The sequence below is a fragment of the Psittacula echo genome (assembly GCF_963264785.1).
Source record: "Psittacula echo genome assembly, chromosome: 2".
Lineage (NCBI taxonomy): Eukaryota > Metazoa > Chordata > Aves > Psittaciformes > Psittacidae > Psittacula > Psittacula echo.
The window spans coordinates 144255123-144279273 of NC_137737.1; the positions used below are offsets into that span (position 1 = coordinate 144255123).

Sequence of the window (24151 nt, forward strand, 5' to 3'; positions counted from 1 at the left end):
TTTGCGACAAACACATTTGCAACAGTGTGGGCTTTCATTTCAGAATCCACAGTTCAGAATTCACAGTCCTGGACTACACACTTAATATGTTAGATGTTGTCTGGTTATGTCATCTAGGGCAAATTATGCCATTTAAATTGAGATTGACACAAAACAGCAGTGTCAATAGTGCTTTGACTAGAAGCAATTTAACACCAAACAATGAAGACATACGTAACAAGGGCATTTTAAATTCTGCTTGTCTTCAGAATTTAATTGTCTTTTACAGTAGTGAGCTAGATATCACTTAGGTTGCACAGAGAGATGGTAGATGTGCCATCCCTGAAGACATTCAAGGCCAAGGCTGGATGTGGTTTTGAACAACCTGATCTAGTTGAAGATATCTCTGCTCGTTGAAGGGACACTGGACTAGATGACCGTTGAGGGTCCCTTCCAACCCAAACTATTTTGTGATTCTGTGTTTAAGACTCTGAAAACCTAAAGATGCATGCTTAATGTCCTGCTAATGGAGGAGGTAGCTGTTTCTTTAAAGAATAGCAACAGAAAGAAACAAATAAGGCTGTCCCCAGCATCTTCAACTGCTCAGATGATTTGAGCATTGGAATTTGGGGAATTTATTTAATTTCTTCTGTGCTTAGAGCAAGAACTCTCCCACCACTGTAGACAATCAGCTAAATGCAATGGGACAGTGTAATTTCCTGCACCTGAAGCTATTTTATTTTGCAGAAACTAATTGGGATTCATTTGGCTATAAAGATGACACATAATTCTGTCTCCTAATGTAGCATAGTCTCATGCAATGCTAGGCTCCATTCCTTGCTTCAACAGTTATTTCAATATTTTGTATTTTGGATCTTGGCTTTGAACACAAGCCTTTTCTCTCTGATTGATACTTCAAAACCAACAGACAAGAAAAGGAACAACCTTCTCCCCAAGCATTTTTCTGCACAAAAAGGAAACTTTAGCAAGAAGCCCTGAGAATGTTTTGAGAATAACTTCTAGCTTATTACAGAAAGTTTGTTCTTGGTATATAGCTTAAAACTGACAAGAAACTCGGGCAGGGGTAGGAATTCAGCTTAAAGTTCTCATGACCAGTTACTATTGATGAATTAATCTCTATTTCCTCCTCATTTTGAACAGAATTTACTGAACTTCAGCAAATACGGCTGACCTGAAGGGTGTGCTTCAATAGCATATGCTTTTTGACTACATCAAGCTCAGGCTAGAAATATCTGGATCATACTTTCCAAACAGGTTTAGTATAAAACGCTGCCAAGTCAATCAGCCCTGTCAAGGTGAATACACTTCTAGTCAAGGTTAGGACTGACATTGTAAATAGAAAATTATATTTAAATACAAATTTTAAATACAAACTGAAAACTAAACCAAGTTATATATGAAGTTTAAGTTTCTAGGTCCAGATATTTGTTGAGTAGGATTTTCAAGATTTGTATTTAAAGGACTAAATTCTGATTTAGTTTCCCTACAGATCTTTTTAGAGCTTTCAACTTCAAATGTTTTATTCTTTTTCATCTACTTCCAATTGAAGTGAGCAACTTCACCTGGTGCTTTTCTCCCTTCCATAGGAGAGAGATGTTTCCCCCTCTGTAATAGGTAACATTGAAAATATTTAAGAGATGTTTTCCTTCATCTACATAGAGTCCATACTTTACAATATGTTGCTGATTCTTAACTTTCTCCCCTGCTAAAAAGGAAGAAGCAAAGCCTCTGATCTTAAGTTTTTCATTTCTGTGACAATTTTTCAGGACATTGGGAAACTAAGTTATATGACAAGGTAGATACACTCATAGTTACAACTTAATAATTTTTTAAAAAATGTCATATAGGTTCCTTACTATCAGATAGGACAGCTAATAGTACTTGTTTCAATATCATCAGCAGAAAATTCTTGGATCAAAATACAGTGCATGAATCACGTTTGGCCTTCTGTAACACTTCCTGAGTACAGAACAAGTCATAAACTTCCTGGCAGCTTGCTTTCCAACACTTTCCCAAAGCTCTACTCTGTTTTCCTGCAGTGCTTGCCTCGCATGTAATATAAGGACACCTGTTTTTTAGTAATACAAAATATTCATTTCGTATTTGTCTCCCAAGTAGCAGTGTTTGGCTATATCTTTTTAATGCCTCTGAAAGAACCCTGGGGATAACCATATCCGAAACATTAAGTACCAGTAATCTGGAAGGTGCTTTAACTAGTCAGGAAATAGAATTCCAAACAGTTGCTATACTTGATGATGTTTCTTATCTTACATGAAAAGCACCATTCTCACCATGATTTTGCTATGAGGCTTTTCATGCCCAGCCATGTATTAAAAAAATACAAATAAAATAAAACGTTGGAATATTAAGAGCAAGGTTTGATTGCATTTTGTTTGCAAGTACTATATTGTTGCTTATATACAAATATAAAATAATATTAAACCCTATGGAATCAATCCACGCAGTAATTCAGACACCCACATGGGACTTTACACATCCATCTTCAACATCAGAATAGAGTAATAGTATCACAGAATCATTTAAGTTGGAAAAGTTGATGACTTATAAGTTCATCAAGTCCAATTGTTAACCTTACACTGCCAAGTCCACCACTAAACCCTATTCCTAAGCGCTACATCTACATATCTTTTAAATACCTCCACCCTCCACTTCCCTGGGCAGCCTATTCCAATGTTTAATAACCCACTCTGTGAAGAATTTTTTTTCCTAAAATGCAATATAAACCTCCCCTAGAACAGCTTGAGGCTGTTTCCTCTTTTCCTAATGCTTGTTACTTGGGACATCCATTTCACCACAACCTCCTTCTACGTAGTTGTGGAGAGTGATGAGGGCTCCCATCAGCCTCCATTTCTCCAGCTTAAACAACCCCAGTGTCCTCAGCCACTCCTCATAAAACTTGTACTCTAGACCCTTCACCGGCTTTGACACCTGTCTCTGGATGCAATCCAGCATTCTCAATATCTTTCTTGAAGTGAGGGTAGAAAAAGTGAACATGCTATTCAAGATGTGGCCTCACCAGTACAGAGTACAGGGGGATGATCACCTCCCTAGTCCTGCTGGACACACTATTTTTGACACAAGCCAGGATGCTGTTGGCCTTCTTGGGCACACTGCTGGCTCATATTCAGCTCCTGTCAACAACACTCCCAGGTCCTTTTCCTCTGGGCAGCTTCCCAGCCACTCTTCCCCAAGCATGTAGTGTAGCATGGGATGTGATCGAAGTGCAGGACGTGGCACTTCACCCTGTTGAACCTTATACAGTTGTCCTTGGCCCATCAATCCAGCCTGTCCAGATTCCTCTGTAAAGCCTTCCTATCCTCCAGCAGATCAGCATTCCTACTCGGCTTGGTGCTATCTGCAAACTTACTGAGGGTGTTTCGGTAGTCCAAGGTAGCAGTCCTGCTGACCCTTTTCCTTACTTCTCCAAGAATCAAAAACTCTTATAATTTCAAAATATGGCCAAGACAGCCTCCAACCATTACATCACCCACAGGTCCTTCTGTTTTCAAACAACAGGTCCAGCAGGGCTCCTTCCCTAGTAGGCTCACTTACAAGCTGTGTCAGGAAGTTATCTTTCACTCCAGAAACTTTCTAGACTGTTTCTTCTCCACTGTATTGTTTTTCCAGCAGACATCTGAGAAGTCGAAGTCCCTCATGAGAACAAGGGCTAGCAATTGTAAGATTTCTCCCAGCCATCTATATATATCATATATCTCTTTGTCCTGGTTAGGTCCGGAAGAGACTCCCACCATGGTATTTCAGTCTTGTCCTTCCCCCTGGTTCTTACCCATAAACACTCAACCCCATTGTCACCATCATCAAGGCTCCAGAAAGTCAAAACACTCCTTAACATACAGGGCTTGCCACTACCTCTCCTTTATTGCCTATAACTTTTCATGAGTTCATAGCCATCTATTGCAGCACCCGAGTTGTGCAAGTCATCCCACCATGTGTCCGTGATGCAGCTATATCATAGTAGTGCTGGAACTGCAATAGCTGTCTTGCGGCTGACAATCTCTGTAAATAGAATTATCCTAATCCATATTTAGTAGGTATGTGCAAAACCCACTGAGATTCTTATTCTGCTGAGCTTACAAAAATGGAATCTACATCTGACTCAGTCAGAAGTCTGAAAGTAGGTGTTACCCAAATATTTGGCTTCCAGAATAGCAACTAGAACTGACACATCTGAACATGCAAATGAACGACAAGTACATTACACACAACAGGGAAAGGATTACAGTTATGCTTTCAGATGTTCTCCCTCCTAGTTTTCACTATTCTGCCTTATCTTATTGGACTGCAAGTAGAGAAAATCACTGAAATATGAGAGATGAGAGATGCAATGGGAACAGAACAGCTTACCTTCACAAACTGGAACCTTCCCAGTCCATGTACCATCAGACCTACAGGCTCTATGCTCTGATCCTCCTGCCAGGAAGAAGCCTGGCTGACAAGTGTAAATCAAAGTATAACCAAGTGAGGGAAGATCCATTCCTACAACATTAGCATGAGCTGGTGTTTCTGGTTGTTTACAGCTGTGAGCTACAAAGAAAAGATAAAATATCCTTCAGTTAAAATGTCGAAAATATTTCTGAAAAGATAATCTATACCCATTCTAACAGGTAACTAATAAAAAAAAAATCACTAAACATAAAATATTAATAAATTTTAAATTCACATTAAAAATTACTATACAAACTATAAATTACTGTCCTGAGCCTGTAAATACATCTAGAAAATGGACCTTTCAATTTCAAGGGATCAAGAACCAACTTAAAGGTACTTGCATAACCAAAGATAATTGGCTGCATATGCAAACATATACAGCACACATCTTACCACAGTTAAAAGCAATCATAGATTGTTAGTTACATGACTTATGATATCTGTGTAGCATTGAATAACAGTAAATAAATGGGTCATTTGGAAAACACTATGAAAGATTGTAGATGAGGCAAGTTTTAAATATCAGGTAGAAAAATAAATTACTATTCCTAATCTCATGACAGTGTCTTATGTCTTTAACAACCATAAGAATCTGAAAGTCTTGTGTTATCTCAAAAACAGCACACCTCCAAGATCAGACCTCATCTTTGAACACACTGAGCTACTGATTTGCTGTTTGCTTAGGGAGACTGCCAGCACCAACTGAAATGTTAATGCTGTTTTCTTCTGTGGATAAGCTCTCCATACACTGAAGTGATTCTGTAAGGTCAGACCTTATAAGGTGAGACTATTTTCAGAAAAATATAGCTGGCCAGCTGATTAACTATGATGTTATAACTTCAGTAAATTAGCACTGTTTACCAAAGCATAAAAGATCTAAAAAATTAAATGTCACTTCCTGTACTGAAGTAAGCATGTTCTCTCCATTGCAGATTCAAAACTTCTGAGTTACAACCCTCTTTTCCCCCTTCTTAAGATACGCTGATTCCTTAGTTGGGAAACAACTCAAAGTTTTTACTAGAACTGCTAGGAATTGTATGCTCTGGTAGAAGTTAGGGTTCTGCAGGGCTTTACCTACATGATCCTGTTCTCACCATCTCCTCTTTTCCTTGGAAGGGTTGCACCCTTTTACTTATTTTCAGGATATCTTTGGATGAAGAGCTGCCTGTTATTCTGTCTGTTATTATTTTGTGTTGTGCTTTTCTTTTAATTCTATAGGCTATTGCAGAAAAATTCACTCCAAAACCACATATCTAGCTTCTGTAAGATAGTAATGTAAATTTTTATTAACTTTAAGCTACTAAAGCTATATGAATTAACTTTATAACAGTGTTATGGTAACTAAATACCCTAGATAAAATGATTGATCAAAAATCTATCATTTACTTACGTATACATTCTGGCTGGATTCCACTCCATGTAAGATCAGGAAGGCAAGTTCGTGTTGTTGAGCCATGGAGAAGGTGTCCTTTTTTACATTGAAATTGAACAATATTTCCCACCTGTTGGAAAGTAGAAAATACAGTGATATTGTTGTTAGGAAATGTCACCTGGTTTATTTCTTCCAAATTCAATAGTAAACCCCTCCACATAATACAGCCTCAATAAGCTGTGATGCTCCTGCTGTAGAAAGTAGTTTCACAGAGCATTTTGATAGGAAATAAAAATTTATTTCATTCTTATTAAAATTCTCTCCCAACAACTGAAATCCTTTATGGAAGAGAATCGAAATTTCATCTCCTGCAGTATCTCTGGTGTGTCGCTTTTGGCCCAGAATAGCTGAGGCACTGTGAATCTGGAAACCAAGCTTAATGTGGCTTTGTAGCTCTCAACCAAGGATGAACCAGTTAGGCAATCTTGCAGAAAACCAGAGAAGTGGCAGAGATAAAATGGACAATAGATTCTGTTGGACATTTGCTGAACTAAACCCTCTTTGTGAAATGCTGCATGAATTCACAAATTATAATCAGAAATATTTCATCAGAACATGTAAAGTCTGGTAAACAAAACTATCTCATGCATCAGGGATTATAATACTCCTATAACGATTCAAATTTTTTGATTCTAAGAGGTAAAAAAATAATTGGTTTTTTATACCATACGGATAATAGAAACCAGAATGCAAGTACATTACAATTTACAACAGCAATTCATCTGAGATGAGTTTTTAATTATTATTATTGTGTGCATATGTTGCATGAAAAGGAAAATAGAATTCTTTAGTGAATAACAGTTTCTGCACAAACTTCTTCAGTATGTCCAGTTATGGTGACATTGATGAAAATGCAAATAATTCTCAGTTTCACTCAAGAGCAGGGAAATTCTCTTACAACCATATAATTCAAGAAGTAGTTTATTACATGCTCTGTGTGGTTAACTCAAATATTAAGGTGCAAAGATCACATCTAGTTTTCTACAGTGACATGTACTAATATATTTATCAACTCATGTTTAAACAAGAATTTGAAAATTTTGAACTCTGTCACAGCACATTTATGGTTCTGTGTGGTTTTTTGGGTTTGTTTTTTTTTTTTTTTTGTGTTGGATGATGATGATTATTATTATTTTGTTTAAATGTATAACACAATTCAAATTGATGCTCAAAGGTAAAATCTGGACTTGGCCACACCTAAAGCAAACCTCAGTTTAACTATTAAACATAGTTTCTTAAAAAACATAGGACTTTAATGTTCTTTCCACTTTATTATTTCAAAGCTGACTCTGATCTCCTTGAATATAAAACATCAAAGAAAAAATATAATTGTTTTGTGATGTGGAGTGGCTGTACATCATGGAAGCCAATGAGGTCAAGAGGTTAGTTGGCTACTTATACTCAGCTACCTAATTATAAACTGTAACTAAGTTAATTAGAGATTTAAACTCTAACAATCAATAGCAACTCCAGAAAAAGCTACTGTAGGGCTTTAACTCCTTAGTTATGCTACTTCACCTATTTTCAATTAACACCTTATGTGCTGCATTCTTTTAAAAAAAGAAACAACAACTGCATCTTCTCTTCAGAGTTCAGCAGTTCTTACAACATGATTATCTTTCATATATTAGCTCCACACCATGTAAATATGGGCAGTAGTGAATTAATCAGAAAACTGCAATCTTGAAATTTTCATCTACTTTTTTGGAGTATATTACCTAAAATAAATCTGTCATCATGTAGAATCTCTTTAGAGGAATAAAAAATCAATAGATCAGAAAAATGAATTCAGTATACACAGTAAAAATCAGTGTATTGTAATTCTACTCATCAGAAAATTCATACTTTGTGAGTTGAAAGAACTGGAGAATCATGTCCATAATAGTCTTAGACCTACAGGACTCAATGGGTAACAGCGGAAAAAAGGAAGGAAGTTTATTTTTTTAATTTTCTGTAACTTCTCACTCTTCTGTAGCTGCCTATTCATCACTTTGGATTAGTCCTTTATGAATGGAGTCTTCTGCTGGACAAATATATTGAAGGAAAACTGTTCACCTGAAGAGCAGAACCAAGAAATGCACAGATTTTTTTGTTTTCCACTGTCTACCCATCTTCACTGCAGCTCAGCCTACCTTATGGCTTTACTGCAGTTTGGTTGCCTAAACACCAAATGACTTCTTTAGTCTTCAGTAGCAGAAATATACCACTGAGATAAAAAAATGTATCAAGTTGCCAAGTAAGTGGCAAGGCCTACAGCCAAGTAATGAAGATGCTTTCAGAAGTGCTGCCATGTTAGTCAAAAAAAAAAAAAAAAAAACAAACAACAAAAAAACAAGCAGCTCCCTGCTCCTAAAAATTTTAACTTACTTTTTTGGGAAGTCTGTTTTACAATATTATTGTGCCAGAGGCACCAGGTGGCGCTACAATACAGCAATCCCTGGTCTTAAATAAATTCCCAGTCCAACATGTTCTGAGTTGTTCAATTTTTCTTTTTATACAGTTTGAATAGAAGCACTAGTGGGGAGAGCTGGGGAAACAGCTGAAATATCTTTGCTCACTGTACTCTCCTGTTTTAGGGAAGTGCACCAAACCAGCACAACACAACAGTGTTTGCATGCAATCCTGAAAGAAAATAGGGCTTTCCTTGTATACTGCTTTTCCATAGTGTCTGCTATGGTTTAAATATTTCCAAAATCAACATCACTAACTTTGCCTTTTGCTAAGAACCAAAAACCATGTATTTGCTGTTCTGTAACAGGAGAAATAGCAGCCCGAGAAGAAAATGCGTGAATATACTTGTGCATCCATCTATAAAGAACAGGATAGTACTCTATTTAAAAAAATAAATAAGTAAAAAATTACACTATAGTAATATATAATATTTATAAAAATAATAATAAATTATTACCCTTATTATTTCTTATGCTCCTTAAAAGAACATAAGATATTTCTAGCTTTCATGAGTTACTCTAGATTCAATTTTTCCTTAGACTTCAGTTTACCAAAGAACATGAGGGAACCCTAATAAGCTTCTCCATCCCCAGCAATTCCTGCCAAAGGATCGACAGGCTAAGGGAATGTCAGTTATTCTTCACTAACTTTTAGAATCACATTTTAAGTGAATGAAAACACAACTCATTAAGTCTTTGCTGTATCTGTAGTTTAGTAGCCCAGCAATACCCTATTGCCACTATTAGTAACAGGCTATTGAGATTGCAAGTCCTCTGGGCAGAGTTTGCCAGGACTCCTTTGTCTGAAAGTGTCCTGAGCTGCCTGGAGTTTTGTTTAGGTTTTTTGTTTGGTTTGTTTGTTTGTGGGGGTTGGGGGTGTGTGGTGGTGGTGTTTTTGTGGGATTTGGTTGGTTGGGGTTTTTTTTGTTTGTTTGTTTTATTTGATTTAGCTGTAACATCAGATTTTCTTGTGATCTGGTGTTTATGAATTATTTTTATGCCTTCATTTACCTTTTTGTGATAAACCACATTTTTATATCCATAGTAGTAACAAGAAGCAGTATGAGCTATTTATCCTTAGTGTGATGCAGTATAGCGTTACAGGCCTAAAACTGGAATGATAGCAAAGGCCTGGAGACTTCATTGCTGTGAAAACTCACCATGGTCGTTTAAAGAAATGCAGACTCAGACAGAATCAGGTTTCAGTGGTTAAAAGGAGCAAGTATCACAGAGGTGAAATGTGCCTTATAGAGTAGACTCAAATATAATGTGAAGCTGCATGGTGAGCGGTATAAAACTGTGTTGGAAAAACCGCAAATAACCCCAGGTGAACCAAGAATAACAGTGACCAAAAAAAAAAAAAAAGAAAAAAAAAAGAAAGGTCAGGAAGTCAAAATCACATTCCTGCCAGTGACATACTCCAGATTCTGATACCAACACACCCCACTGACACCAGGCTGAAGCCAGAGACCTCAGGATCCCAAGAAGTAGAAGAAACCAGGAAAACTGCATGGTGTCTGATGAGCCGCAAATTTCATTTTCATTGATGCAGTGATGATGTGAACTGTGTTAAGGGAGATGACTACATTAGCTGGGCTACTGGTAGCACAGCATTTCTCTTAGAATCTCATCCTACATTTCAATCAACTCTGAAGTTTTTATAAGCATTACATTCAGAAAGAGAGAGTATTTGCAGGGTTGCTCCATATCTACAGATCAAGTTTCATATGTCATTTCATAAAACAGAACCCAAGAGCTTACACAGAACTATCACTACTGTAATGAGGTTATTTTCTTTTCTAAATTTGGACTGCTGTTTGGCTCTCTTCAAGATTTAATGTAAGGGGAAATAGCTGAATTTCTACAAAAACATATGCTGGAAAAGTATGAGAAGTAATAAATCTTACATATACGACCGGTTGGTCTAAGCAGTTCTAAACTGTTCCTTCAATTCAGTAGTATGTTGTATTACAACAGCTTAAGATGAAAGTGCTATAAGCATTTTTCTACATTACTAGCAATATATCTGAAAAAGTATTTCAAAACCACAGTTTCTTTCCAAGGAGCAATTTATTTTCCAGATTACAGATGAAGCCAGCATTCACTAAGTTCTAAAGATAGCTCGTCTTCATTGCAACACACTGTTAAGGTAGATCTGTCAAATCAAAAATACTCAGATGAAAGGTAAACATCCTAGAAGTACATACTGATAACAGTTAAAACAGGTGATGCTACTCATTTACATGCCATGCCTGATATCCAAGTAGCACTCAACTGGTATTTTGATGTTATTTGAGCACTTGATGTTCTTGAACATTAAGAACACTTCATATTACTTGAACCTGATCTGCTTCTGCCTGCTGAATTCAACACTGAACAGTAAAAGCCATGCAAAATTCTGTTACCTCTGTGTAACAAAACTCCTATTTAACCACTGAAACACCACCTAAATGTGTCAGGTTTTGATATGCCTTTCAGTCAAACCTGGAATTATGTTATATATGCCTGAACTTTCAATGAAGTCAATGAGACAAGACTAGGAGAAACAACTAGATAAAACCCCCAGAGCTGTGGAAGTTCACAATGTGAAATCAGTATTGTAAAAAGCAAGTGACAGTTAGTGATATAATCAGGTAAAAGAGGAGGTATTGTCAATTGTTGAAAAGCACTTAAAACAGAACTCCACATAGGAAAACTTGAATTCTACTGTAAGGCTACAGCTGGAAATTTTTATGAGACAGGGGCATAAATTCAAAACTTAAGTTACTTAAGTCACTCATATTAGTTTAAAAAGTGAAATATTTAAGAGAGTTAAACCAAAACAAAACCATATAAACAAAAAGAAACCACCAAACCCCCAAATGAGAAAAAAAAAACCCAAAACAACATTCTAAGAGTCAGAAAACGGTCTTGCATATTCAACAGTAACAACTTCTTGTTATGCATTTGCCAACTGCAAAACATTTGGCTGAATTTTGCATATGCTTTTTTGTTCTGTTGTTTAAAATGGTAGACAATAGATCCATCAGACAAAAGAAAATCACAGCTATCTCATCTTCAGTATTTTGGTATAATTCGGAATTATTCTTTACCTTTCTGCTACGAATGGAGGCAAAAGTAATTAATACAGCAAGTTAATTATAGCACAAGTCAATTAATGTATAGTATATTTGTGGTTTAAATTACTCATAACATTATTGAATATACGGTGATGTAATATTTCTTTCCAGGATCTACAGACAATAACTTGTCTAGCACCAATCATTTTCACGGTTGTTTCCTCCCGATAAAGAGCTAAACTCAGCTTCAGCTGTATGAACGATGAATGATATTCCTACCCTTTCTGTATTAAGTAAGCAATCACATTTAGAGTACCCAGAAATTGCATGCAGACATTTAGTTACTGTATAAAACCAAATTCACTACACAAGCATGAGGATAAGCTGCTGTATAGGTAAGGAGACTATAGTTCATACAGTTTAAATCTGCTAGGCACTAAACTTAAAACTGTGGGATCAAGGTTGTAAAGTCTGCCAGCAAAAACACTGCTTTTAGAAAATATTTATCAGTTGACATTTAGCCTGGTATTTTGACAGTTCCATGTTAGCTGTGAGTGATGCTTTCATTCACAACTACAACTACAGAACAAATAAGAAAGTTGCATTAGCTTCTTCATTGATAGAAAGCTTGTTAATATGTCAGAGCAACTGTGACAATAAAACTGTAGAAAATGGTCATTGTAATGATTCACTTCTTACACAGTTGAATTGAGTTGCCCTCTAGCATAATGTTGTATTATACCTAATGAAAGTTAGCTGAAGGACTGCCCCTGCATATTCTCTATCTTGGCAGAAAACAGTGTTCTATTTCCTGAAGAAAACTGAGACTATTTTTTACCACTTGCATATGATTGTGATCTAGAAGAAACTGAAAACCCAAAGACAACTAAAACAATCACTAAGCATGAGGAGTGTTGCATAAAGGCCACAAAAAGTCAAATCAAATAAATTTTTGGCCACAGAACATTGGAAATCTTTAGCAACAACCTTTGTTTTCAAAACTAATTTCATTTTGTAAATTTGTTCAAATTTTAATCAGCTCTTTCTTGCATTTTTTGCAATCTGCAGTTATTGTTTCACTCCTGCTACTAGACAGGCACTACATACAACCGGGGAGCTGATAGCTTACTCTTCTTTCTAGTCCTCTTCACATGCCTGCAGTTTCAGCCTCGACACCAAACACAGTTGTTTAGACTTTCTCTTAATTTGTTTGCAGCTGCATTATCAGACTCCTAGCAAATTATAGGGCTCATTTTTGCATCTCTACACCATTCACCCATAAACCTCTCACTGATGTCACTGTTTGGTGTGATTCAGAAAATCAGAAATTCAGAAGCATTTTCAACACAACACAACCTCGTAGAAAAGGCAGCCAATAGCCTCCTGGGATGCACCAGGCAGAGCACTGCCAGTATGTCAAGGGAGGTGATTCTTTCCCTCTGCTTAGCATTGATGAGACACAAGTGGGTGCTCCGTCTAGTGCTGGGCTCACCAGCGCAAGAGAGGCAGGGACATACTGCAGTGATAGGCCAAAAAGATGATTAAGGGACAAGAGCATCTGGGATACAAGGGGTGGCTGAAAGAGCTGGAATTGTCCAGCCTGCAGAAGGAAAGGCTCAAGGGGAATCTTATCCGTGTGCATTAAAAGTTACTGGGGGCATGAAAAGTGACAGACTTTTTTTCAGTGGTGCCCAGTGATGAGACAAGAGGAAATAGGCACAAGTTGAAACTTACAAAGTTCTGTTTAAAAATAAGAAAAAACATTTTCACTGTAAAGGTGATTAACTTGGAACAGGTAACCCAGAGAAGCTGTGGAGTCTCCATCCCCACAAATATTCAAAACCATCTGGGCAGAGCCCTGATCAGCCTGCCCTAGCTGACCTTGCTTTGAGAAGGTGGGTTTAACTAGAAGCTCTTCAGAGGCACCTGCCAGCCTCTATGACTCTGTGATTCATTTGCAGTCACATCATTTCCAAATGTAAAAAAAGAATTACTTTCTAAAAAAACAAACAAAAAACAAAAACAAAAAAACCCCAAAAAACCAACAAACACAAACAAAACAAATACTGCTTTTTTAGAGTATGTTTACACTAGAAGTTTGGCATACAGTATACACATTCTTAAGGAAAAAAGCCTACTTGATAAACAGTAGGGAACACTTCTATATAGGCAGGGAGATGCTGAACTCCTTCAAGCTGAAACCAAGCAGGGTTTTACACAGTGTACTGCTAATAGGGACACAAGGTCAATGTAATCCAACAGGTAGAAATAACAAAACAGAACAACTTCAGCAACCAGCTCTTAAAAGGTGTAAACAGTTTCTGGAACTCTAATCAGAAGTTTATAGCCTTTGAGGTAGTATAAAAACATTTTAATATGCAAGTTAAAAAAAAGAGTATACTTTACCTGATAGCCAAATGTGTTGTTTTGCGATCCATGCCTTGGAACTCCTGGATTTTCACATGCAGTGCGAGTAGGTTCTTTAAAAAAAAAAATTGACAATAAAGACAAAATTAATTACAGTATTTTAATGATACATGCATTACAAAATTGAGCTTGTTCAACAACTTGCATTACACTTATGAGAGAAACAAAAATAAAGTTTCTTGATTCTTAGTGGGCATAGAATAACAACAGGATAATAGCTGAAAACTCCTAGATTGACTCATCAGGAAAATAAATACTAAGCATTTCAAGAAATCTCAATAATATGGTTGTAACTTTACCTATACATCGAGGGAAAGATCCACTCCACATGCCATCTGCTTGGCAAATCCTGGTATTGGAGCCAACCAAAATAAAAGGAGGATTGCAGCTGAAAGAGACTTCTGATTGATAGATGAAGCTTTTGCCTTCTCTTTTCCCTTGAGCAGGTACTCCAGGGTCACCACAGAACTTTGCTATGAGAAAAGACATGGTGGAAATGGAAAGTGTCATTTATAAAAATACACAAAAAATAACACTTACCTGAACTTGGTGACGCAGTTACTCCAAATTTTATATTTATTTTATTAAACACAGGTGTCCTGGGTTCAGCAGTAGCAGTCATTTTTCTCCTTCTTTTTAGCTGGTGCAGTGCTCTGTTTTTGACTTTCAGCCTGGGAACAGTGCTGATAACACCAATGTTTTTAGTTGTTGCTAAGTAATGTTTAGTCTGACCAAGGACTTTGTGAGTCTCATGCTCTGTCAGGGAGGAGGGGAAGCCGTGAGGAAGCAGAGACAGGACACCTGACCCAAACTAGCCAAAGAGGTATTCCATACCACAACATGTCATGCCCAGTATATAAACTGGGGGCAGTTACCTGGAAGGGCTAGATCACTGCTCAGTCAGGCTGGGTATCTGTCAGCGGAAGGTGAGAGGTTGTATTTGCTTCCCTTGTTATTTCCCTTATCATTATTATTATTGGTGGCAGCAGCAGTGATTTGTGTTATACCTTAGTTACTGGACTGTTCTTATCTCAACCCGTGGAAGTTACATTCTTTCAATTTTTCTCCCCATGCCTCCGGGAGCGGGGGGGAAGTAAGGGGGGTGGGGGGGTGGGAAGTGAGTGAGCTAATGGCTACGTAGTTTCTGAGTGACAAGCTGGGCCTCAACCCCAACAACAGGTTAAATAAAGAAACATTTAATAGGAATTCAGAGGGAAACTAGATAGCCAGTCTAGTATGCTTCAGTTTGCAGTAGTTTTCCTAGCTGTTCAAAATGCCTACATAGCAGGCTTGGTCAGTAGCTTAAAGTTGGCACTCAGAGTTACACAACTTCTTTTATTAAGGCACAAATAACCACAATTTACCTCTGCCCCAAGCCACATCAATACGCAAATCCTCCTATAGAGAGCAATCAGAGAGCGTATCAAAACTTTATGTCAATTTCCCAGCCTCTTCTGCTTTCTTTCTTCTGCCACCTAACATTTTTCAACATTTTTGTGTCATTAAATACTTGTCAGAAAGATTTGAGGAATTGCAAATTTTTACTTCCTCATCCTTCACTGAAGCATACGATTTGCTATGTATGGAAGTAAAACACTTAAAATTTGGTACAGCTAGCAAAAAAACCCTCAAACAACATAATAAATTTCAATAGCAATCTAGAAGTCAAACACTAATAAGCTGTTATTAGCCAGGATAAACTTGACTGATGAGAACATATTCTTAAATTGGTCTTTTTAATTTATACCTATCACCTAGAGATTCGTTATGTCTAATAGCACAGCATAACTAAGTGAATGCACTGCTGGCAAATATACTGTCTTCTGCAGCATAAAGTACTGATTATTGTAAGAAGCTGGATTTTTAATAGATTGTGGAAATGCAATCAGCTATGGCAAACCCTGTGTCATCAGACTATATTTTTCCCTGACACTCTATGAAAATGCTGTAATACACACACAAAAATAAAACACTAACCTGGATGTGAACAATGACATATTTCTAAAAAGACAATACTGTACATAGAGTGGAATTTTCTGTTCCACCTTTCACTTCTACAAATAAAATTTAAATTACATCTCTTAAACAATCACCTTCAAAATACATTTCTAATATCTCTTTGTCATTTATGCCTTAAGCTTTCCAAAGGACGTGCTCACATGAAATGCTCCTGCCCTCTACTTCTGTAGACACTGACTGTATGGGAAATCCATGCACACAAACTTCGTTGAAGAAAAAAGGCTTAATCTGTAACATACAAAAAATGTATTCAATTTCATCATTTTAAATTGAATGGGACTGCATGCAGTACTATAGGCCAACTTATGAAAAGATCTATGAATTGGGGATAGTGTCCCACAGAGAACCTCATTGTGTGATTGACAGATCATGACTGTAATTTATGTTTTCATTAAAAAATTCGGAGGAAGTCTTAATTTGAAAATACATTAAACACTAATTTTTAACACAGAGGTTTGAACTTATCTCCTGAATAGCTCCTTTCACCCACAAATTATCAACCACTCTCAGGAAAAAAAATAAAATCCTCACACTGAAAAATGTTATTTTTGGTAAGGATATTACTTTTCTATAAAACTAAGTAAACTCCACCACATAATTGTCAGTCAACTTTACTCAGTCATTGAAGAGCTATTGGATATCTGTATTCTATAAAAGTAACCATGGAAACCAGGCACCATCATAAAACATGGCAGTTTTCCTCTGATATTGGAACAGAGGATTACAGAACAAACTAATGTTGCAGCAAACTGGAAGCTCTGTGAGTGCTTCCACTGCCAGCGGAAGTATTTTCCAAAGGACTCTGAGAGCCACTAACAGAAACAGGGTCATGGAGCTTTGACACTGAAGCTGTGAAGCTAGTCTCTCTCTTCAAAGGCATTTAATTGGTTAAGAGCAAATTATATCTCTAGATGGGAGTTTTCAGGCATAGGCCTATGTATATTTTTTGCTACTGCCAAGCTTATAAAAACAGCAGTCCTTTATTCAAAGTACTATATGAATAATTAAACAGACAAATTTTCTAGATCATAGATGATGAATACTCACCCAAAGACATGACCATATTCCATTCTGAATAATTATTCCATGTTATAACTATACCATGCATATCTTCAGCTACAGGCTCTATGGAACCAAGCTGGGAACTAGGTTTCTGATGTCAAGAAATGCTTAAAGATTGCTCATTGAGAATGACTTTCATCATCTCCCTCTCATTTCTGCCAGATGGCAGCTAGTTTGAGCTCTTTGACAAGCACTGGCTGCCAATTGATTTTTCTTGCAAGCCAACAGGTAACCACTGCACATTAACAACATTCAGTTAATGTAATCTCTGCATGAAACAGACTTTGATTACCAGGCAACTGTTCTCTGTACTAACCATATCTTTTATAAAAATTAAAGGTGGAGCCCGTTTTTCAGAACATATTGCAGTATTGAGTATTCCAAACTCAAAGATGACAAACAGCTTGTGGTATCTGAAAATCATGTAAAGACACAATATTTGAACAAAAAGCAAGTTATGAAAATAATTTTTCATGGTCTTTGATGTTCACAATATAGTTGACCCTAGAAGAGCTCTATTTAGAAAACTTGAACAACAAATGGTGATTTTTCTTTTTCTTCCAGAACCAATGCCTTTCAACATGTTCCAGCTCTGACACACACAGTTGCACGATCATTAGGCAGCTGTTATTGATGGTATGAGACTATCATCAGGAAAAAAAAAAAAAATCTATATTGTGTGCATTCATAGTAGTAGGATATACCCAATTTTAAAAGGAAGAATGAAAAAAAAATAGTAAAAGAACGGAGAACTGCATTTTGCAATGTTTAGCAAGCTACCTGGCAAGCTCAGCTACTTGGCAAGCTTGAATTAAACTTCAAAAACTATAAAGCCACAAACAGTTTGATTCCTTGCTCAAGACCATCATAGAATTTCAGCAGAATAGCTATTCTGCAAATAACAGAACCTCCTTCTTTAGTGCAATCAATCAAATGTCTCTCAGAAGCCTCACAAGCACTTCTTTAAAAAGATTTTTTAAATAATGAGTCGAATGATGGCAACCTAACAAAAAAAAAAAAAAAAAAAAAACAACAAAAAAGCCACATCTGCTATTACAATGACATTTGTAGCAATATAAAAATCCATCAGTGTTGTAACTTTCAGGTTAACGAAGTTTACAGCATAAAACATGTAACTTAATTTAGTGTAGGGGGAAATACAGACAATTGTCCAGGAATCACTCTGGAGCCTAGCCAACATCACCAGCAGAAGAAACCCCTCTGTGACATCAGAGAAAGTTCAGGATAAGTAATGAGCAAAGAATAGAGATTATAATGAAATTACCCCTATTCTATATGTAGCCGTGCCTGAAAATAAGACAGCATCTCTTAATCTTGTTTTGCCTTGGATCATCTGGTACACATTGCCTGTAATATTTCTTTTGTGTTTGTGTTTAAGGCTTCCTATAAGCTCACAAAGGATTTACAGACATTCCTACTTCTTCCACAATCTATAAATTACGTTATAATTTTGAAAAATACAAAGGTTTGAAATTAACTTAGCCACTGCTGGGTGAGAAAAAGAAAAATTAAGAAAAAAGTCAAAAACTTTAGAGGAAAAAAAGCACTATGGTTGAATAAAGAAATAGAGGACTATAAAGTAAATACATACGCAAGCACTGAGGTACTTCACCACTCCATGTTCCATTCCCAACACAGGTCAAAACAGCAGGAAAAGAGAGTTCATATCCTGGAGAGCATACATAACTAATGCTAAATCCCCAGTCCAAATTTGTTCCTTCCAACCTTCCATTAGAGATCTGTGGCGGAGTTGGGCAGGTAACAGCTGCAATAATATTCAAAATAATTAGGCCCAGCTGCTGTAATATCCCCAGTGTACACAATTACTAGAAGAACCATATGTGCTAATTTCACCTTTTTTAGAGAACATTACAGTCAGGACATGCTATCTTCCACCCTGTATTTTTGCCTCATTTCCTGAAGTTAGTACTTCTGGTTTCCTTTGTTTAGGAGAAAGTGGCTGATTGATGGAGTGTCTTAAATAAAACTGGATGCTGCATCAAACTGAATAGGAAGACTACTTAAAAATCAGTATGGAGACTATGAAGTGTACAACATTTAAGAGAGGTCTAGTCTATTACAAAATTATTTTGTTTGTCTGTTTAGACCATATGGAGTACAATTATCTTCAGTTACCTTGGTAACAGTCAAATACTTTCTTCCTATTAAACCTATTAAACCAGTTTAGGTTTCGACAGATATTAATGCCCAGGGATGAAATTTCAGGACACTTGACTTGAAAGCCTGCTTCTAAGTAGCATAATCTGGTCAGTATTTACTTAATGAAGAGCCCTTCACCAAAAAGCATCTAGCTTCTAGCTAGAGTGAGAAAATGTAAAGATTTGCAACCTCTTGAAATGAGAAGGCCAACAATAAGTATTTCAGTGTAGTCAACCATATACTGGGCTGCATCAAAACAATCATGACCAGCAGTTTGAAGGTGATCCTGCCCCTCTACTCCGCTCTTGTGAGACCTCACATGGAGTACTGTGTGCAGTTCTGGTGTGCTCAACATAAAAAGGACATGGAGTTGTTGCAGCAAGTCCAGAGGAGGGCCACAAGAACGATAAGGGGGCTGGAGCACCTCCCATATGAAGACAGGCTGAGAAAGTTAGGGCTGTTCAGCCTGGAGAAGAGAAGCTGCACGGACACTTCATAGCAGCCTTCCAGTATCTGAAGAGGACCTACAAGGATGCCAGAGAGGGACATTTCATCAGGGACTGTAGTGATAGGACAAGGGGTAATGGGTTTAAACTTACACAGGAGAAGTTCAGGTTAGATTTAAGGAAGAAGTTCCTTACTGTGAGGGTGGTGAGGCACTGGAATGGGTTGCCCAGAGAAGTTCTTGATGTGCCATCCATCCCTGGCACAGTTCAAGGCCAGGTTGGATGGATCGTTTTGTGACATGGTCTAGGGTGAGGCATCCCTGCCCACGGCAGGGGAGTTGGAACAATATGATCTTAAGGTCGTTTCCAACCCAAACCATTCTATGATTCTATAGTTTCTCATTTCCAAGCTTCCCAGGAAAAAAAATAGAAGCATCTACTCAGTTGTAGAAAAGAGGGCTGAAAAATATCACAGGACAGTAGAAACAAACAGACATGACTAGTGACAAAGATAAAAGTGTTGTTCAGTGGTTAATGGTGTACTAACAGAAAAGTGCTACTTGAAAAGTGCAGGAAAAGGGGTGTAAAAGAAGTTAAATGAAAAAAAGGAGAATAAAAAGAGAAAAAGAAGAAATTTAGGTCAAAATTACTAGAATAAACAAGAGAGAGAAAAGGAGTAAAAAAGAGAAACTGCTAGCAAAAGAGAAAGAAAGGAAATGAAACTAGTATGATTTAATTTAGTGGAGACAGTTGGGGCAAATGAGAAAAGGTGGCGACCAAAAATAAAGCAGAGAACACAGGCCACAAGAATGGAGGAAAATAAACGCTGCACTCATAATCTTTAAACTTATGTTTAGACATCTGTCATCTTGCAGTCTCAGAATAAGTCAGAGGTGCTAGATTGGGAGTACTGCATATTTGAATATGACCTGCAGAAGGTTTATTGTGTGCCACTTCTCCATTCTTATACTCCTCATTGAGAGAATCTTAACTAATTACACCACAAAGATTCTCTGGAGCATCATGCATGGCTCTTTGAGAATGCTGGATGTAGTAATATTATCAAATAATCCTCTGCCAACCAGTAAACCAGATCTAAATCTTAAGGCCCTTTTTATTTATACTTTCTGTTTCTCTTGTTCACAGTCAAAAACCAAACCATCAACCAACCAACCAGAACCCAGAAATGGACATGATAGCTTTTGCCACACTTTCATGGTGTTTTAATAAAAGCAAGTCACAATAAGTACTCCAAGCAGCAGAAATTTGTGGGCATTCTCTAAGAACTTCATGACTAGTCCTTTTAAAAAGATCTGTATTTTTTAACCTTCAAGCTGAATAATATAGGAAGAAATACAGGTCTATAATTAGGAAATTAGACAGAAGTAGCATGAAAGTATATTAATATCAGAATTTTGAGGTGGAAAATGCAAAACAACACCCAGCAACAAGGCAGAATGCCTCTCTAAATATTTTGGTCAGAGATTTAACCATAAATATGTACATCCGTTTAAGACCTATAGGTATATTAAAAATGCAAGTCTGCAAAAAAGACAATGCTTGAATAGTTGAATATTTAGTTGCAGATGAAAATGCATCCTTTTCCAACTAGGCAAAGCCAGAGAATGATTTGTAACTTCTATTTCAGTGGCATGGCGAAAATTACGTATCCATTTTCTGCCTAGTTCATTTTCCAGTTATCTTAACTAAATGGTACCAGAAGACCCTGACACTTCCTCTTGACACTAAGAACTAGTTGTTATATATTTCAAACGTACTACTGCATATTATATTTTGCCTTTAACTACGCAAGTCAAATAAATGGGGTTTATTAACTTACCTACTGCACTCCCACAGACCTGTGTGAAGTACAGTAAGATTCTGAGAACATTAGAGATTCTGTATATGATTATTATTTACTGTTTATACAAGCCATACATACAAGCCAAAATCAGAAAGACTTAAAACTCAAAGCCAAAATTGACCTTACTTTGTATGGCTCCATTTGAATCAAATCAAAGTTAGATTTTCTGCTCCCGGTTATATGCCCAGTAGTCCTTCAGGATTTGAGGCTGTGAAACTCTCATAAATACTTGTTCTATCTTATGATCTTCTAGCTATTTACTTACAGCACTCTTGCAGACAGACAGACTCTAGAGCAATAGGACCAGTATGGTCATTCTTCTGTTCTTAAAATCAGTTTTGTAATTGAAGCTGAGGCTCACTCAGAGCACAATACAAATAGAAAAAAAAAAAAAAAAATTAAAGAGGATCTCAAAGTCTGACATTCTCAAGAATGCGTTTGGAAAATAACTTTTAAAAAATTATATTATATTGTCAGAGGTGAACCAGAATTAAACTGGACTTGGTAAGATATTAGGAGAACTGTACTCAGTGAGGAAAGTAACTGCAAACGGGGTGGAGATTTAAAATTTATTTTGTCTGTTTTGATGAATGAATTCAAGATTGGAAAATGAGAACTGCTGAGCAGGTATGTATCTGTGCTTTGTTAAAACAACATAGAAGGAAGATGGATGAAACAAAGGAAGTACAAACTTAGCCAACTAAATTTTAAAAGAAGAGAAATCAGACATACTTAGTGTGAACCCAGGAAGAAAATGCCAAAATGGTAATGCTGTGGTATCAGGAAGAGTGAGAAAAATTACTCTAGAGAGATGTTTTAGGATTTATCAAGCGAGTTTCTCAGAGAAAACTGTTTTGATGACACAGATAAGGTGGTCTTTCTGTAACATTCAGATTTGTCACTGTTTAAATTTCAATGGAGAGCAATAAAAATTTCCAATAAAACAGAAAAATGAGGAATGCAGTCTTTTTCTAAAGCCAGGGACATATGCAAGGTCATTTTTGGTATGACATGCTAACCTTAACAAGCAAAAAGAAAAGCTAAATTATCATTTCATATTGTCTAATTCAGCTTAGCAGCAAGCGGTAATAAAATGTTTTATAAAGCTACAAAGAACTGTTCAACATACTATGCTGGCATGAAGAAATAAAAGGGAAAAGAAGCAAAGGATGAAGTCACCATTCCTGCAGCCAAAAAAAATAAATTTGGTGTGCTCGTACTAACAGTAAGTTTTCATTTCTGTGGAAGTATTTGGCTGACTCATTACAATAAACAGTGGATGTAAATGTCACAGAAGAAATAATTGACAAGAAAAATAAACGTTGTACCTTTGCATGTTGGGATTACTCCACTCCATGTGCCATTGCTAGTACAAGTGCGAATTAAGGAGCTATTTGATTCCATCATATAACCAGGTTGGCACATATAAGTAACATTTTGTCCAACAACATAATCATCACCATATCTCATGCCATTGGCTGGGACTCCTGGATCTCCACAACTGATAACTGCAAGTAAATAGTTGAGGAACAGATTTTAGAACCTAAATGTGATTTATTTATATGAGAGAGTAAAAACATAGGGCAAAACTAGAAATTTACTGGGGAAAAAAGGAGAAGGTAAAATTATCATAAATCTCATCTCCATCAAGAGCAGATAAACATGTCATCTGAATTAGCTGCCAAACACAACATGTGGAGCTGTGTAACAGTTACATTTGGAGAATATCAATACATATATTCAACAGTAGGAACAATGGACTGTACAATTTGGATCAGTAAAATTTCAAAATTGTAAAATGAAAAAAAAACCAAAAAAGGCACGAAATAATCTGTATGTCATTACCACTCTTTGATACCCTCAAATTTTCCTAGCATTATGAAGGAAGCAGGTATCTATTATTACTTTTCCTTGGGTACATCCTGAAAGGAAATGGAGTCTGGAGAATTTCAGTTATACATCTGTAAAAATCTCATACTTTATAAATGCTTACATGCACATGGTCACTATGCACATAAACAGATGAGAATGTTCAGGCAACCCCAAACATGGGCCATGGTTTATGCCAAAATGGATCTAGACTACTTTAATGAGTGGTAGTGGTTGTAAAGCTTCTTGTGACTTCTAGTGTCAAGAGATAAATTCAATCTCCTAATGAGATTGTATATTCATAAGGAGCTAACAAAGAGTTATATAATTATAATCTGAGAATAGGTAAGTTTCTCTCAGATCTGGTGAACTGGGTCTATCAATTTCTGGAACAGTTTTCAAAGCAAGATATCTTGAAAACCCCAGTGGCAATGATAAAAAGCCATTGTTCTCAAAATAAAACAAAAACAAGAACACCAGGAAAAAGCCTCGCACATGGAAAAACAGCATCCATGTGTTTTACAGTTTATCTTATAGTAAACTTGACAATCCCCCTACAGCGTTGTTATTAATTCTGGAAAATTGTAGGAGGCAGTTTCCAGGGTAGAAAGCACATAGTGGCCACTTCCAACTCAAAGCCAAAGCATGACTGATGGGAATGACACCCTCTTTGTACTGTGGTTTCCAAAATGAGAAAACCCAAGGCTTCATGTCTGTAGTGTATTCTGACCAGGTCCCTTGATATAAATAATTGGGGAATTTAGAATCCAAGGTATATAGTATGCCTGCTCTACAATTCATCACAGTCTGAGTGAGCAAATAATAATTAAACTACATGTATCAAATTAAAGCCCAACACAGTCACTGGCTAT

The 24151-nt window shown here is 36.7% G+C and overlaps 1 protein-coding gene across 3 annotated transcripts in view; it reads right to left on the bottom strand.

Moving 5' to 3' along the window:
- Positions 1–24151, bottom strand: part of CSMD3 (CUB and Sushi multiple domains 3) — a gene marked incomplete at both ends in the record, with an annotated part of 652566 nt that overhangs the window by 13910 nt on the left and 614505 nt on the right. For all 3 annotated transcript variants that reach the window (XM_080610435.1, XM_080610434.1, XM_080610433.1), the window contains 6 exons: positions 4387–4566; positions 5861–5972; positions 13818–13891; positions 14138–14311; positions 18532–18705; positions 22739–22918. In XM_080610435.1, the coding sequence (XP_080466561.1) occupies positions 4387–4566; positions 5861–5972; positions 13818–13891; positions 14138–14311; positions 18532–18705; positions 22739–22918 (894 nt within the window). The remainder of the gene's footprint in view (positions 1–4386; positions 4567–5860; positions 5973–13817; positions 13892–14137; positions 14312–18531; positions 18706–22738; positions 22919–24151) is intronic.